Genomic DNA, 14,530 nt, shown 5'->3' with positions numbered 1-14,530 from the left:
TACTGCTACTACTGCTACCTGGCAGATGGAGTGAATGAGACCAATAGTGGGTCCAATGGTCAAGAAGTTGGTTTCTGCATGTGCTGCAGAGGGAAGTGTGGGGGCAGATGGGAAAGGTAGTCCATCTAGGAAGGGGTAAAATATTTGATCCTAAACCTCTGCTGCCTTGTAGGATATCTTTGGGAGAAGAAAAGGCTAAGGAGTAAACCCTTAACAAATCCAGATGGTAGGATGACGCCTTGTACATCTCCTTCTGGAAACTCCTGTAGCCAAGCTGGTGCCAAACATTGTTTTGGTTTCCTTTGGACCAGATCAGAGGGTCTTATCATCTGGGCATCCCAGGACCTCCATACACCCTGCCCAGGCTTGCACCCTAGGGAGGTCACCGGTGCTGCTAATGCAGCGGTTTGACTTCATCCTTGGAGGCACCCTTCATTGTCTTTTGAGACAGACGGAGGTCAACAACAATTATTATTGTGATGGGATGGTGAGCTGTTTGTGTGTAAAGCTTAGTCCCTCAGAATTTGGTCTGGTTATCAAAGCTCTGTCTATAGCAGAGCCCCTTAAACATGACTCCCTCAATCGCTGGCAGAATCCGACAGTGGGCGTTTGCGGAAACGCTTCCAACATAGAAGCTCCTTAACGGAAACGCGTCTTCTGGATTCTCGGCGCGACGGTTTCCGGCGAGGGGTGGGTGTCCCTATAGGAGGTCCTGAAACTTCCCCACTGTTTTCGCTGGAAGTCTCTCTGAGCCATCCCTCTGATTCACTTTCCCTTGGAGCTCCTTCTCTCCCCCTGCTGGTTCCCTCCTCTGCTGCCGAGTCTCTCCTAACCTCCGTGAGCCCTTCCACCGCCTGCCCTTCCGATGGCAGTTCCCTGACAATTATTATTATTATTATTATTATTATTATTATTATTATTATTATTTGAAATGGAATGTTTGGGCTGATGTTTTTCCAAACTGACAAGTCAGTGTAATTGCCCAGCCACAAATGTATGATTGGAAGTCACTGAATGTGCCCGATAGGTAGCAAGCATGAAACCACCCAACAGGCATGTGCAAATACAGGTTTGGAAAAAAATAAATCTCATTTTTGCTGAGTTTTGAAAACACGATTAACTGTCTCGGGCCACATTTACCATCAATATTATTTTTAAGGCAACATGACATTTCTAGTTTCAAGTCAAAACATTACTTCACATGATAAATATGGTAGGAAAGAAAATATAACCATGCTGCCTGCCCGCTTCACTTTTAATAGAATAGGATCTCAGGCTGTCACATGAAGAGTACATTTAATAAAGAAGTATTTAGCACCTCCAGATGACCTCCAAGCAGAAATGCATCATGCTATTCAAATTCTGCCTGTCAAATGCTATGAAAAACAGTAAGTAAATATAAATGCCATTAAAGGGAGAAGTTATCTTACTTGGACAAGTTCTAGCTTTTTAAGTTCTGACAGCTTCCAATTTGGATGTCTTCCAGTGTCAATAAAACTTGTTCAAGCAGAACCTTACCTGGTTTTCACCACATCGAGGGGGTGCATCAGACAAATTTCTACAAGACCTGTAAGATGATAGAGAAGCCTGGTAAATACATTTGATCTCTACAATTATTGAAGTATAAAGTGTTCCCGTGCAAAATGTGCTCAGAGAAGAGAACAATAATAACACAAAGGCATTGCATATTCTTCTTAACATTGTCCGAGGATCTTCTTTGGGAGATAAGGGAAAGTTTTGTGAAGAGGTGAATTTTTGTAAACAAAAAACAAACAAACAAACAAAAACACATTTTTAAAAAATGCTCTCAACTCTGAGATTTGAGCCAAGAAATTGTCATCCCAGAAATTACGCTGCAATCCTAAGTGGTTTGAGCTGGCAGGGCGGAAATGAGGAAAGTGGAATGTCCTATTTCCTCTACAGCATAGGGAACACCTCTCAGTTGCTTGGAGAATAGAAGCGTGATCCTTCTTGATCAGAAGAACGGGAGGCCTTACTATGCCCTCCATGATTTCATCAAATGACCACATCTAATTCCTGTAACCCCGCAATTTAGGCACATTTAACTTGGGCGCATTCAGCTTTACGCGTGTGGTAAAAAATAAAAAAAGAGTGTGGAAAGGGGGCGGGATTCCTTAAAAAATGACTTTGGCAATCCCACCCACAGTTGAACCCAATGTTTTTACTATATACAATTTTGGATTAGGCATGGCCTGCAAAACATAACCCCATGTTAGTTGTGGGCTTACTAAATGATTGTGGTGGCATGGGGATAATATCACATTGTGACCCTAACTGACTGTGAGAAGGAAGGAAAGGAGAAGAAAGATCCAAAAAATGGCGCTGTAGCAGCAACATTATCAGTGTTTCCCTGTGGATGTGAGCAATCATGAAAGACTACTGTAAAGGGATAAGGGGTTGCTTGTGCGTAAGCGCAAACCTGCTCCAAGCAGAGTGTTTGGCTTAAAACTTTCCCTAACCGGACAGCCCTTACTTCGTTGCTGTCTTAATCACTGGCAGAATCCGTCAGTGGGCGTTTCCTAAACTTCTTCCAACATAAAAGCTCCTTGACAGTGAGTCTCCGCCTAGATTCCCTGCGCGACAACTTTCCTGCGCAGAGTGGGCGTCCCAATGGGAGGTCCTGAGCTGTCTCTGCTGCCCTCGCTGGAAGCGTCCCTGAGCCTTCCCTCCGACGCCCCCTCCTCCTCCTCCTCTCCTTCCTCAGCGGAAGTTCTCCCTCTCTCCCTGCTAGTTCCCTCCCCTGCATCTGGGAGCCCTGCCACCGCCTTGGGTTCCGATGGCAGTTCCCTGACAACTACCAAGGAAAGGTTTTGTAAGTTGCCAAAGCAGTAAAACCAGGGATCCAGGCAGTAGAGCCCAGGACCCTTGCTCCCTCAATCAGCAATCTGAACAACATCAAGCAACACGTAGGCTAATAATATATTGACAATATTTATAGAACACTATCAAACTATTTCAAAATTCATAAACGGTGTAGAGAGTCACAAACGAATAAGAGTCAAGTAACTATTCCATAAGCAGAATGATTAGAATGGTATGTCACTATAAAGAATGGCTGAAATTGAAGCTGAATGCCATTTCACAGGAAATATCATATCCAAAATGTTGTCAAGAGCGAGAACAGCAACACAGAAGTGAGAGGGTAGGTGCTCCAAACATCACAAAAGGGTGTTCCAAGCACAGCAGCAGACAGAACAGTTCTTCCAAGATAATGAACTGTTTCAATGCTAATTCTTCATCAGCTGGCAATAATATAAAATGAAATCCATTACCTTCAAATACAATACAGAGATCGAAATGAGAGGCCTCTATGAGCAAGGCAATATGTGGGCAACTCATTGCAACAATTTCCAATGAAGACTTTCTCTCTTGCCCTAACAGTCTAGTATCTCACTAACAACTTGTCCATCACCATGCTGAGTACAGGCAACAACCAATTTAAGCATGTCCAATCGAGGCATGACCTCGGGTTCAAATCCTCCGGGTTGCAGCAATGACATTGCTGCAACCCGGAAGTGGCCAGAAAAGGGGATGGAACAGAGGCAGGGGTGTAATGGAGCTTACATGTGCTCTGCTAACATGGGGTCAGGAACACAACACCCATGCAAAACACTCATTGCCTATGCTTCTGGCCTTGTTCTCACATGAACCTGAGCACAGCATGTTGTGATCACATCATCTTCCTCTGAACCTTTAGACCTCAGCCTGCTTGTACCAGAACTAGACTCCCAGTGGTGGTCCGTCTACAAGTATGCCCAATGTCTGACAAGTCTTTTCCCCAACAAGCTTTCTGAAATCCCCCAAACCCTCTTTTTTGCATCAAATCCCAAACCTCATGCAAATTTGGCGCAGCACTAGTTTTAATTTCTTAGCCTGCACAACACAAATTTTTAATGCAGGCATTTTCCCAGCAAATGAATCAGATGAATTCCATTTCCATTGGCAAGAACTATGTTTTGGTAACTTCACGATACTGTTAGCTTTCTGTGTTTCCGAAAGGATAAAAATCTTTTCTTTGTTCTCATCATTTAATTATACAGTAGGTTTGCATAGTTAGTTGATTTCCCAAGGCAGCACTCTCTGCATAATAACCAAGAACGTATACAGATATGGAAAGGGGGCCCTATTTAAAAAAAAATATATGAACACGCAAGCTATGCAAAAAATGGTGGGACAGATAAGAAACAATACACATTTTCCCATCAATAGTAATGGTTCTGATAACACTTAAAGCATCCTACTTGAAAAGTAGCCCAGAAACTATGGTGGCCCTGTTATATTTCTAGCAATCTTCAGTTGTAGATTAAAGCATTAGAAGGAAGGCACCTCTTTCAGACAATGCCTATCAATTTTGTGCATCCTTTTATCTTATCACCTAATTAACTAAACAGGCTCTTATGAACAATGTGTTTCTCATAATTTAATGTCTTGATAGGAGTTCCACAGACGCACAGGAGTGCACATGGAGCTTGAATGGAAGGCTTAAGATAGAATCCTAGACCATTTACTTAAAAGCTATTTATAAATAAGTAGACACAGTCCGGCCAAAGTCTAGCACTTTTAACTCCCATTAATTTCCATGAGAGAACAAGTTTTAATTCTCACACAGTGAACTGTGTGGAACTTAGCTGAAGCCAAATCATATAGCAATATAAATTGTCATAAATTCAGAGAGGGGGAGGCAAAACTACTCCCTGAAGATTGGATTAAACTGAAGAATTAAATCTAAAGAATAATAACAAAAATTTATTTGCAATGTTTTTACTGAATTTCTACAGAAATTATGAACAAAATAGCAACTGCAAATAGTGTCTACTCAATGGGGAAAACATAATTGATAATTATCTGTTAAAATACCTGTTTTTATTTTTTGTCAATGTACTTTAACAGCTATTTTAATAGGTAATTATCAATTATGTCTCGTTTCAAGTAATGTTGTCTCATCGAAAGAGTAAACAACCAATGGTCTTTGCCCAGTAAACCCTTTATTTACACATTATTTAAATGAAGACCACATAAATAAACCTTCTTTAGTGATGCCTCCTGTTAATCTACTGTGATATGTGAGTTTCTGTTAACTGTGTAGTCCAGCCTTCGTCAACCACATGCCTTTTTGATGGCTGGTGCTGATGGGAGTTGTAGTCCAAACCGCTGGACGGCACCATTTGGGCAAAGGCTGGGATATCTTGTGGCTGTTTTCCAGCTTGGGGCAATTTCTATTCTGGTTGCTGCAACCAATGATTGGATAGGTTCCTCAAGAAAAGCCTTCACGGTAGAGGACTGCAGCTGTGTGTATAACAGAATGGGTTGTTGCACTATTTCTCAAATAAGTTCAAAGCTAAATTTTCCAAAATGCATGAAAACACAAGGACCACATGCAAGATACCCTCATTCCTTACAGCTCCTCCAACACCCAGTTGGGAACCTTCTAATCTAATTGTTCTGGGGTGAGGTGCAATCTATGTATCAGCTTCGATACTCAGCTTTGTATTCAGATCACATAGACCTTTCCAATGTGAATAGTTGTTGTCTTTTTCTTCCTTTTTTCAACAGTAAACAAGAAAGCCCTACCACTGCTTCAAGCCGTAGACTCACTGCTTTGAAAGCATTCCTGGGACTTATTACATCATGGCATTCTGTCCCACGAATTCACCTTGAGTGGCCAGAACAGGACATGGGGAAGCTTGGCCACCTCATATTCAAATTTGAAATTTCAGGAAATTCAAGATTCTTCAATTCCCTGCTCAATATCCCCCTTCCCAGTCTCAAAGGACAATGGTCTCACAAAAATATGTGCATCAGATATCTTAAAATTATCTTTGAAATTAACATGTGCTAGATCAAACAACAAGGAAATTAAAATACATCAATAGCAAAAGAAAGAAAAGAAAAATTGTGGCTTCCACTTGTTTTCCAAGTGCTACTACCTATATAGATGTGACTGATATTAGAGACTCAACATTCTATATATATTGTTCCACCATTTAGATAGGTCTGGGAAGTATGATGCATGCATGCATTTTATTGCAGATATCCCCTTTAGTGTATTATTCACCCTCCTCAGTGTGCTTTATTCATTTTCCTGGAATAAGATAGTCACAAAGGAAGCAAAACACAATGGAAATTTGCTCATAGAGAGAAACACATGTCAAGCACTGTATATTATATAGTTGGAGCTGTGTATATTTGTTTTGGCATTCAAACACATACTGTCAAAATATGCAAAATAACAATAAATATTGCAATATGTATCTTGCTATCCTGTTGTAAAAATACATCTGACTGTGAAATTGTTAAACATGACTTGAGCTAATTATTATTTGGTCTTGATAAAGTGGTGTTTTGTTTTGTTTTTCAATTTGGTCTCAAAATCAGTACCTTTGCTGCCAAAAGAATGTTTTTTGACATGACAAATGCTTGAAACACCACAAAACATTATTAAGAGTGCTGTTCAGTCCATAATCTAGACTTGAAGCAGAAAAGATACAGCCATTGATTCCACACTAGAACAAAAACATGAACAGCTACAGGTTTAAACAAGCCACTGTATGAAATCTTAACAATGGACCTGTCTGATGTATATAAAATAAACCATTGAGGGGGAAATTGCTGTTGCACAGTCTTAAATTGTAAAAGGTAAGTTTTCCATCCTTTAAGGTTAGCTATAAAGATGGTAGTACCTCGGGTTAAGAACTTAATTCGTTCCGGAGGTCCATTCTTAACCTGAAACTGTTCTTAACCTGAGGTACCACTTAAGCTAATGGGGCCTCCGGCTGCTGCCGCACGATTTCTGTTCTCATCCTGAAGCAAAGTTCTTAACCCAAGGTACTATTTCTGGGTTAGCAGAGCCTGTAACCTGAAACGTCTGTAACCCAAGGTACCACTGTACTAGCTACACAGTTTGTTAATTGGTTTCCTCTCATAGAATCATAGAATCATAGAGTTGGAAGAGACCACAAGGGCCATCAAGTCCAACCCCCTGCCAAACAGGAAACACCATCAGAGCACTCCTGACATATGGTTGTCAAGCCTCTGCTTAAAGACCTCCAAAGAAGGAGACTCCACCACACTCCTTGGCAGCAAATTCCACTGTCGAACAGCTCTTACTGTCAGGAAGCTCTTCCTAATGTTTAGGTGGAATCTTTTTTCTTGTAGTTTGGAACCATTGCTCCGTGTCCGCTTCTCTGGAGCAGCAGAAAACAACCTTTCTCCCTCCTCTATGTGACATCCTTTTATATATTTGAACATGGCTATCATATCACCCCTTAACCTCCTCTTCTCCAGGCTAAACATGCCCAGCTCCCTTAGCCGTTCCTCATAAGGCATCGTTTCCAGGCCTTTGACCCTTTTGGTTGCCCTCCTCTGGACACGTTCCAGTTTGTCAGTGTCCTTCTTGAACTGTGGTGCCCAGAACTGGACACAGTACTCCAGGTGAGGTCTGACCAGAGCAGAATACAGTGGCACTATTACTTCCCTTGATCTAGATGCTATACTCCTATTGATGCAGCCCAGAATTGCATTGGCTTTTTTAGCTGCCGCGTCACACTGTTGGCTCATGTCAAGTTTGTGGTCAACCAAGACTCCTAGATCCTTTTCACATGTACTGCTCTCAAGCCAGGTGTCACCCATCTTGTATTTGTGCCTCTCATTTTTTTGCCCAAGTGCAATACTTTACATTTCTCCCTGTTAAAATTCATCTTGTTTGTTTTGGCCCAGTTCTCTAATCTGTCAAGGTCGTTTTGAAGTGTGATCCTGTCCTCTGGGGTGTTAGCCACCCCTCCCAGTTTGGTGTCATCTGCAAATTTGATCAGGATGCCCTTGAGTCCATCATCCAAGTCGTTGATAAAGATGTTGAATAAGACCGGGCCCAAGATAGAACCCTGTGGCACCCCACTAGTCACTCTTCTCCAGGATGAAGAGGAACCATTGATGAGCACCCTTTGGGTTCGGTCAGTCAGCCAGTGACAAATCCACTGAGTGGTAGGATAGTCAAGTCTGCATTTTACCAGCTTCTTTACAAGAATATCATGGGGCACCTTGTCAAATGCCTTGCTGAAATCAAGGTAGGCTACATCCACTGCGTTCCCTTCATCTACCAGGCTTGTAATTCTGTCAAAAAATGAGATTAGGTTAGTCTGACATGACTTATTTTTCAGAAATCCATGCTGACTATTGGTGATCACAGTATTCCTTTCTAGGTGCTCACAGACTGTTTGCTTAATGATCTGCTCCAGAATCTTCCCTGGTATTGATGTCAGACTGACTGGGCGGTAATTATTTGGGTCCTCTCTTTCCCCCGTTTTGAAAATAGGGACGACATTTGCCCTCCTCCAGTCTGCCGGGACTTCTCTCAGGCTACAATTATACCTCTTCTGTAAAAGGTAAAGGTAAAGGGACTCCAGACCATTAGGTCCAGTCGCGGACGACTCTGGGGTTGCGGAGCTCATCTCGCTTTACTGGCCGAGGGAGCTGGCGTACAGCTTCCAGGTCATGTGGCCAGCATGACTAAGCTGCTTCTGGCGAACCAGAGCAGCGCAGAGAAATGCCATTTACCTTCCTGCTGGAGTGGTACCTATTTATCAACTTGCACTTTGATGTGCTTTCGAACTGCTAGGTTGGCAGGAGCAGGGACCGAGGAACGGCAGCTCACTGTGTCACGGGGATTCGAATCGCCAACCTTCTGATTGGCAAGCCCTAGGCTCAGTGGTTTAGACCACAGCGCCACCCTCATCCCATTACCTCTTCTGTACTCCATGATTAAAACCATTTCTCTCCCATTGCTGTTTAGCTTTGCTAAAGGTAAAACTACATATTACACACAAATGCATGTAATGTAACCCCAGTACTATTTGAAGAAGTTTCTGGGTAGTATATTTTGAATAGAGGTAGTGGTAGAAAGTGAGGAGGAATTAAAGAACCTTTTACTGAGGGTGAAAGAGGAGAGCGCAAAATATGGTCTGAAGCTCAACATCAAAAAAACAAAGATCATGGCCACTGGTCCCATCACCTCCTGGCAAATAGAAGGAGAAGAAATGGAGGCAGTGAGAGATTTTACTTTCTTGGGCTCCATGATCACTGCAGATGGTGACAGCAGCCACAAAATTAAAAGATGCCTGCTTCTTGGGAGGAAAGCAATGACAAACCTAGACAGCATCTTAAAAAGTAGAGACATCACCTTGCCAACAAAGGTTCGTATAGTAAAAGCTATGGTTTTCCCAGTAGTGATGTATGGAAGTGGGAGCTGGACCATAAAGAAGGCTGATCGCCGAAGAATTGATGCTTTTGAATTATGATGCTGGAGGAGACTCTTGAGTCCCATGGACTGCAAGAAGAACAAACCGATCCATTCTGAAGGAAATCAGCCCTGAGTGCTCACTGGAAGGACAGATCCTGAAGCTGAGGCTCCAATACTTTGGCCACCTCTTGAGAAGAGAAGACTCCCTGGAAAAGACCCTGATGTTGGGAAAGATGGAGGGCACAAGGAGAAGGGGACGACAGAGGACGAGATGGTTGGACAGTGTTCTACCAGCATGAGTTTTACCAAACTGCGGAAGGCAGTGGAAGACAGAAGTGCCTGGCGTGCTCTGGTCCATGGGGTCATGAAGAGTCGGACACGACTAAATGACTAAACAACAACAACAACAACAAGTGGTAGGGCGGATGGAGGGAGTTTTCATCTCAAAATTTCCCTCCTCTGCTTCCCCACCATAGTTTCTGAAAGAGTGAGCATAATGGGGGAGATTCTCCTAACGAGTCTGCTCACTGGAAGCCCTGCACAAGACCATCTGCTTGAACCACTGGGCTTTCTTCACCCATTGTTACCCTCAAAATTGTTTGGGGTTAGGAGAACCCCCAGAACAGCATGTGGAGATGGAGAAGGGGGATCATTCTGTCTGGTAACCTGAAATGCTTGCACTGATGGGACATTCATTTTAGCACAACGCTGAATTCCTCCCTGTTATTTGAAAAATAGCCATTGCGCATCTTATGTTTTATGTTGTTGTCTAATATAGGTACCAAAAAGTCACTATAAAACATTTAAGGAGAGTTGAATTCAAGTTGTTTTGCCAGTTCTTGATTCATGTTCAAATTGTGGAACATCTCAGTCTGCAGGTCCAATGTTGTATGAAGGCAAAGGTCCTGAAAACATGCCACTATTAATTATTTGTTAAATTTTTGACTTTTTATTGGAATTATTGCTATTGTTATTAATTAAATTTGTATACCGCCCTTCACTCAAAGATCCCCGAGTGTTCACAACCTATTTATATCTTTGTGAATTTAAAATATTCTTGAAATTGAAGTAGTGAACAACTGGCAGCAAAAAAATAAATCAACTGAACGAAAGTTATTTTGGTCACCTGCTATTTAATTTATTTATTTTAAAATTTCCCCCCAACCCATCTCCTCACAGAATCCCACCCCTCCCCACCACAATCCACCACCTTTAGGATTCTGACCATCTCTTGTGACTGTGTGTGCATACACACACACACACACACACACACACACACACACCCCTAGCGATTATGTAAGATGACCTGATAATTTATTGAACTCTCTCTCACACACATGATTATTCTTTCCCTGCATAACAAATCCTTCTCGAGAAACTCGCTGCCAGACGCTGGAGCATTCATACGTCCCAAAGCTGTGGTAATCTTCAGTGTTCAGGCTGAACTAAGTGCAGGGACATTACTCTATTTTTCTGACATGTTTAAAGTTCTCTAATGAATAACGCTAACAGCTCATGGCTGCATGGACTGCCACTCCTTGCCCCTGAGGGCCTTAATGTCTTTAAAATAGGCCTCCTAGTTTGTATTTAACTACCTTGTCCACAGAGGTCTGAAGGGTAGAGCAGATCAAAGATGTGCTACATACATAAAAAGCAGCTGTCCTTCATTTGCCGTTAATTAACTTCATCTGACCAGATCTTTTACAGCCTCCTTGTCACATATTCAACAGTCTATAAGCCCTATGACCTGCTCCTAAGTACTGTACCATTGAAGACATTTCAACAAAATATAAATCTGAAACTATCTACTAAATAAATACTGGAAAAAGGAAGAACTCTCTGGTTTCATGCTATAGGAGTGACACTTCGGAACCAGTAAGATTCAGCCCAGTGTATCTTGGAAAATGGCAGACTGACCCAACACTTGGAGCATCAGGTAGTACTGAAATTTGGACACTATACTGAGGGTCTACCTATATTTATTTTATTTAACATTAACTATTAAAGACTTTTATATACCACCTTTATCTTCCCAGGATGTCAAAGTGGCAAAAAAATGGTTCTCCTCCTCCTCGTTTAATCCCTACAACAGCCCTGTGAGGTAGGTTAGGCTGAGAGGCAGTGACTGGCCCATGGTCACCCAGTGAGCTTCATGGCTGAGTGGGATTTCGAACCCTGCTCTCTCAGGTCTTGGTCCAACACACTAACCATTACACCACACATAACATACCCGTATTTTTCGCTCCATAGGGCGCACCAGCCCATAGGGTGCACCTAGTTTTTTTGGGGGGGAATAAAGAAAAAAAAATATTTCCCCCCAGGCGCAGGGCTGGGACGGGGGAAGCCCGAGCTTCCCCAGACCCCAGACCCCAGAACAGGCTGCTGTCCGCAAGCCTTGGGAGCCCAGCGGGAAGTCACGCCGGGCTCCCAAGGCTTGCGGAGAGCTGCCCAAAGCCCGGGGTGCGCTCCGCTGCGCTCCCCAGGTTTTGGGCTGCAGGCTGCTGTCCGCAAGCCATGGGAGCCCGGCAGGAACTTCCAAGCCTTGGGAGCCTGGCAGGAATTCCTGTGGGCTCCCAAGGCTTGTGGATAGCTTCCTGAAGCCTGGACAGCGAGAGGGGTTGGTGCGCACCGACGCCTCTCGCTCTCCAGGCTTCAGCGAAAGCCTGCATTCGCCCCATAGGATGCACACACATTTCCCCTTCATTTTTGGAGGGGGGAAAGTGCATCCTATAGGGCGAAAAATACGGTATATGTTATGCCAGTAACTTGATTAGCAATCACATCGTGTTGTGGTGGTTCTTTAAAAATAAACGCCAAAGGGGACAGTTGTCCTCAGCACCACAGCGTATGGAAAGGGAAGGTTTAAGTCTTTTCTCTCTATGTTTGGTGCTAATAACAATCACACACACCCTGAGACCAGTATGTATTTTTTGGAGGGGTTTGGGGATGATGAAAACAGACCTTTGTTTTCTTCAGGCAGTCCTTCCTATATGTGAGATTTTATCAAGCACCCTGTAGCTATCTCTGTGAATGCACAGCCACACAAAACATCCTTTTATGATCACTGAAACATGTGCATGATACTCCTTGTAAATAATTTCTGCAGGTGGACAGGTAGGACATTAAAGAGAAATCTAGACTGAAAGTGCAATAGTGTACATACAGCTGACTCTGAAGTAAAGCACCTCTGAGTTCACAGCAGCGCACTGAAAAAAAAAAACACTTTAAAACCTTCTTCCTGGAAGTTTAGCTCTTCACATGTGGGTGTATCTTCTACATGAGAGAGCATTCCAATAAGTTAGCCAGGATATTCTGCCTTTCAGGAATCACCTCTTCCCCAAGGAAGGAACCTGCTGAAGATCTGAGCTCAGCTTTTGAGACTCTTCTTCCTGTCACATTGCCAACACAAGCGCAGCTGGTGGAGATGAGAGGCAGGGCCTCTTCAGGACCTAAAGGATGGAATAGTCTCCCAAGAGAGGCTAATCAGGCCCCCTCTTTGCCTCCATTTAAACAGGCTGTTAAAACTACTTTATTTCAGCAGGCATTTTTAGTTGAACCTTTGATAATAGGTTTTATGTCTGCTGTGGCTGATACAATTTTAATGATGGTGTTTTGTTGGGAGGGGATACCTGCTGTATATTTTTTGTCATTATTATTTTTATATTTATACAAATATATATATATAGAGAGAGAGAGAGAGAGACATTATTATTTCTAATTTTTGTTGTGATTTGTGTTTTGAACTTGATTTTACCACATAAAAGTCAGGTATGTAAAGGTAAAGGTACCCCTGCCCATACGGGCCAGTCTTGACAGACTCTGGGGTTGTGCGCCCATCTCACTTAAGAGGCCAGGGGCCAGCGCTGTCCGGAGACACTTCCGGGTCACGTGGCCAGCGTGACATCGCTGCTCTGGCGAGCCAGAGCCGCACACGGAAACGCCGTTTACCTTCCCGCTGGTAAGCGGTCCCTATTTATCTACTTGCACCCGGAGGTGCTTTCGAACTGCTAGGTTGGCAGGCGCTGGGACCGAGCAGCGGGAGCGCACCCCGCCGCAGGAATTCGAACCGCCGACCTTTCGATCGGCAAGTCCTAGGCGCTGAGGCTTTAACCCACAGCGCCACCTGCGTATAGATGTCCATAAACAAGCAAGATAGGTAAATGAGCCTACCTGCAATATCAAGTGATACAGACCAGGAAGGACTATGTTTCATAATATTTCCATACTTTTGAAAATAATTGGCTAAATAGAAAACACAGGTATCATGCTGTATAAAATTATGTTATACAGCAAACAACTTTTGAGGTATCTCTCTAACTCTCCCCTTCATAAGAAGCTGCCTTCCTTATCAAGCCACTGCTTCATCTAGATGTCCACTCCCCTTTCCTGGGGGGGCGGCGTTGCAGACAGGCATCTGGGACCCCCAGTGACCCGGATTGGGGGCAGAGAGATCCCGCCCACATCATGGGGATTCCGGCCGCTGCCAGTACCTCTTCAGGGTTTCAGACAGGAGTCTTTTGAAGCTGTATTCAGAGATGCCAGGGATTGAACTTTGCATGCACTAAGCCAGTGTTTCCCAACCTTGGGCCTCCAGCTGTTTTTGGACTACAACTCCCATCATCCCTAGCTAGCAAGACCAGTGGTCAGGGATGATGGGAATTGTAGTTCAAAAACAGCTGGAGGCCCAAGGTTGGGAAACACTGCGGCTGTTCCACTAGAGTTGCCAGGTCAGGAGCATCCCAGAAACTGAGATGTCAGAACCCAAATCTGAGGCCTCGGGTCAGCCCCTGATAATGTCATGGGGCAGGCCTTGGAAATGGATGTTAATTGGAAGAAGAGAGCAAACAAGGGCAGATGCAACAGAGTCTCTATAATATAATTTGCAACTGGCTTCTGCGAGGCTGAAGTGCTCTCTTGAGCTCCCCCTATCTGTCTGTCTGCATGGAGAGATAGATAGATAGAAGAAGAAGAGTTTGGATTTGATATCCCGCTTTATCACTACCTGAAGGAGTCTCAAAGCGGCTAACATTCTCCTTTCCCTTTCTCCCCCACAACAAACACTCTGTGAGGTGAGTGAGGCTGAGAGGCTTCAGAGAAGTGTGACTAGCCCAAGGTCACCCAGCAGCTGCAGGTGGAGGAGTGGGGAAGCGAACCCAGTTCACCAGGTTACGAGTCTACCACTCTTAACCACAACAATACACTGGCTCTCATAGATAGAGAAAGAAAGAAAGAAAGAAAGAAAGAAAGAAAGAAAGAAAGAAAGAAAGAAAGAGC

At 43.6% G+C, this 14,530-nt stretch overlaps 1 protein-coding gene across 4 annotated transcripts in view; it reads right to left on the bottom strand.

Moving 5' to 3' along the window:
* Positions 1 to 14,530, bottom strand: part of SLC25A21 (solute carrier family 25 member 21) — a 300,979-nt gene that overhangs the window by 143,042 nt on the left and 143,407 nt on the right. For all 4 annotated transcript variants that reach the window (XM_079955299.1, XM_079955300.1, XM_079955302.1 and 1 more), the window contains exon 2: positions 1,519 to 1,567. In XM_079955299.1, the coding sequence (XP_079811425.1) occupies positions 1,519 to 1,567 (49 nt within the window). The remainder of the gene's footprint in view (positions 1 to 1,518; positions 1,568 to 14,530) is intronic.

This window comes from Podarcis cretensis (assembly GCF_951804945.1).
Source record: "Podarcis cretensis genome assembly, chromosome: 1".
In the NCBI taxonomy this organism is placed as follows: Eukaryota; Metazoa; Chordata; class Lepidosauria; order Squamata; family Lacertidae; genus Podarcis; species Podarcis cretensis.
Note: the sequence above shows the minus strand (reverse complement) of the source record. Positions and strands in the feature narration are given on the sequence as shown.